This window comes from Wolffia australiana, chromosome 19 (genome assembly GCF_029677425.1).
Source record: "Wolffia australiana isolate 7733 chromosome 19, ASM2967742v1".
NCBI classification, from domain to species: Eukaryota; Viridiplantae; Streptophyta; class Magnoliopsida; order Alismatales; family Araceae; genus Wolffia; species Wolffia australiana.
This window is the reverse complement of record NC_135853.1, coordinates 8,912,501-8,915,000: the sequence shown is the minus strand read 5'-3', so window position 1 is coordinate 8,915,000 and position 2,500 is coordinate 8,912,501. Positions and strand designations below refer to the sequence as shown.

The following is a 2,500-nucleotide window of genomic DNA, read 5'->3' as shown; positions in this document are numbered from 1 at the left end:
TTTAACTTATGTGGTGCTTTCTAGAGGCCTGCCACCAATAGTTTATTTAGGCGAGCCGCAGCCCGGGGTGTGCTTCGCCCGATTCAAAATGGGCGGGCAGATGGAACTGATTTCCCATCCACGTAAATATCTTCATCAAGTGTCGGATACGAGCTCGCGGAGGGATGTCCTTAAATCGACTGCAGTGGTGTACCATCCATGGAGGCATGCTCTGTATAAGTTGATCAAGTGTCAGTCTCCTCTGTCCATGTCTGCCGACTGTTCAGGAAAGGAGAGGATCCATGTTGGATTTGTGCTCTCTTTGGTCAACCCTTTATCTACCTTCTCCTAGTCTTTGTCGGCTTCTCGTTGCCAGTAACACTGTTGTCCCAATAAACTTTATCAATTCTTCATGGAATTCATTGGGACGGATTTTCAGTTGAAAGGAAGTGACTTACATCAGGATTTCACTCACGCGGAAAGAGTTTAGCCTGGATTATACTTCGTAAACATAACTCCGAATCAGCGCCAGAGGTCCGAATTTCCTCCGGGCGCCGCTAACACGGCAGTTATCCGGTTATTTTTCCGGTATAAATGTACCGAATTAATACTCTATTGTACGTCCCACGGCCGTACACTAGGAAACACTGCACTGTTGGTCCTGGAATGTGCCGATTCTAGTGCGGTTTAGTAAAGTCGATACAAGAAATTGAAGCTGGTTGTGCTCAGGCCGATCTAAGTTAAGCGACGCGAGAGTTTGGCGCGAAGGATTTGCAAAATGTTAAATGTTTTCAGTAAAACTTTGAAGACGATTTGTGAACTAGAACGGAAAGAATCATTATCTTCATGCGCGCCAAACTGAGTCGATGATGAAACCCATAAAACGCCGTCAGCCAACATGTCAGGGACCGCCAAAACGATGGCCAAAGGATAGTCTAGAGAAGGGCAGCAATTGACGACTTTGTTACGACAGAAATGGAAGACTAAGAGGCGCACGCCCGTGATTCTGGTATCTCCTTTTCTCCACTCCGCATCCATTTGTAGTGGGAAAATACGTCACGGCAGAACCGGGACGCTCGGCGGGTGGGAGAACAAGCGTCTCTTCCATAGTGCCTCCAAGAAACACATGTATTTGGGGGACATTCCGCTCCTTCAAGCAAAACAAGGCACATCTGCATCGCGAGTCGGACGTGCTTAAATAACGAACCCTAAGATGAGGGTTACTTTGGTCTTGGGAGAGGACGACGGGGAGCAAAGCAGGAAAGAAGATTTGGAGTCCCTTATTTCCAGATGTCATGACGTGTGAGTTTCGGTCCCATTACGTTGACTTGAAAGGTAGGAAACATGAACTGCTGCGCACGCGCTGCGGAGCCGTAATGTAGGTGACAGGGGAAGGCCAGCAAGAGGCTTACAAAGGGCCGTGCACGTTCGTAAAGTCCCATCCCCCGTCCGCCGGATAGGAGTAAGGAATGAAACGACGGCAAGGCGGGCAGTGATATGCCCAGCGCCCATGAGCGGGAGGGTACATTTTTCCACGTGCCCGTGAACCGATGTAATAAGATGAGACACAGCGAGACGTCGCACGCGTTTATAACACGATGCGCGCCGAAGACACGGTACGCGCCTAAAACACGATAGCAAGAATTCCTTTGGGAGGAGTTGGTGCAGCGCAGAGCTCCTCTGCCCGGTGGGGGCCGGGAGTCCAGAATTCACCCAGCCCTCTAGAAACAGAAGAGATCTCACGGAGGGCAGTGGGTACGAGTAAAGAAACGGCCCGACTAACAAAAAAAGAGATTCTGAATCGCCCTCCATTTATTGGATCGCGATGGCGTTGAGAACAGGAAAATAACGAATGCAGCACCGCAGGGCGCTTTAGATCTGCTGTTCACAGGCTGTTGACGACGGAGCACTTGACCCTGATCTCGCCTTGGTTGCCGGTGAGGACGCCGATGGCGCCATGCGCACCATGGCGCCGGCGCACTTCTTGGCCCAGAGGTTGGGCTTCTGGGCGAAGGAGTTCACCAGGTTTGCCGTAAGGGAGCTGGTCCAGAGGGTCTGGTCGGAGATGAGCACCCCTTCCCGCCTTGAGGTTCCTGTAGTACTGCACGCCCAGGAGGTTGGGCGTGGCCACGCCCAGCGGCACCGGTGGGGTCCCGCCGAGGCGGGCAGCGTCTCTGAGGTACTCGGCGAGGCCGGCGCCCATGGAGGGATCCTGCGGGTGGGTGGCGTTGAAGGCGAGAGCCTGCGAGAGAAGGTGGGGCAGTGGGCGATGCCCAGGAGTGGGCTCCGAGAGCACCACCATGTCTTCCAGCGACATTCCCTTCTTTCAAAGTCCTCGCCGAGGACCGCGCGCCTGCGAATGGGGATGGGAGCACATCGCCTCAGCCTTGAGTGAGATCCTGCCGCCACGTCCGGCGGGGACCTTGTAGCGGATGCCGCGGTGAACTCGAAGCGCGCGCGCGAAGGCGAGGACGCCGCGCAGGACACAGTTTGGGGCACTGAGACTCCAGCAGGGCCTTGG

At 54.0% G+C, this 2,500-nt stretch overlaps 1 protein-coding gene across 1 annotated transcript; it reads right to left on the bottom strand.

Annotated features, from left to right (window-relative positions):
- Nucleotides 1–1,864: 1,864 nt before the first annotated feature.
- LOC144715521 (peroxidase E5-like) lies at nt 1,865–2,296 on the bottom strand. Its single transcript, XM_078590457.1, has one exon. It carries the CDS (start codon nt 2,294–2,296, stop codon nt 1,865–1,867), a length of 432 nt encoding a protein of 143 aa, XP_078446583.1.
- Between the last annotated feature and the right edge of the window lie 204 nt (nt 2,297–2,500).

Excerpts from the sequence above, each read along its gene's own strand:
- LOC144715521 (XM_078590457.1), bottom strand. The coding sequence starts at position 2,296 with ATGTCGCTGGAAGACATGGTGGTGCTCTCGGAGCCCACTCCTGGGCAT.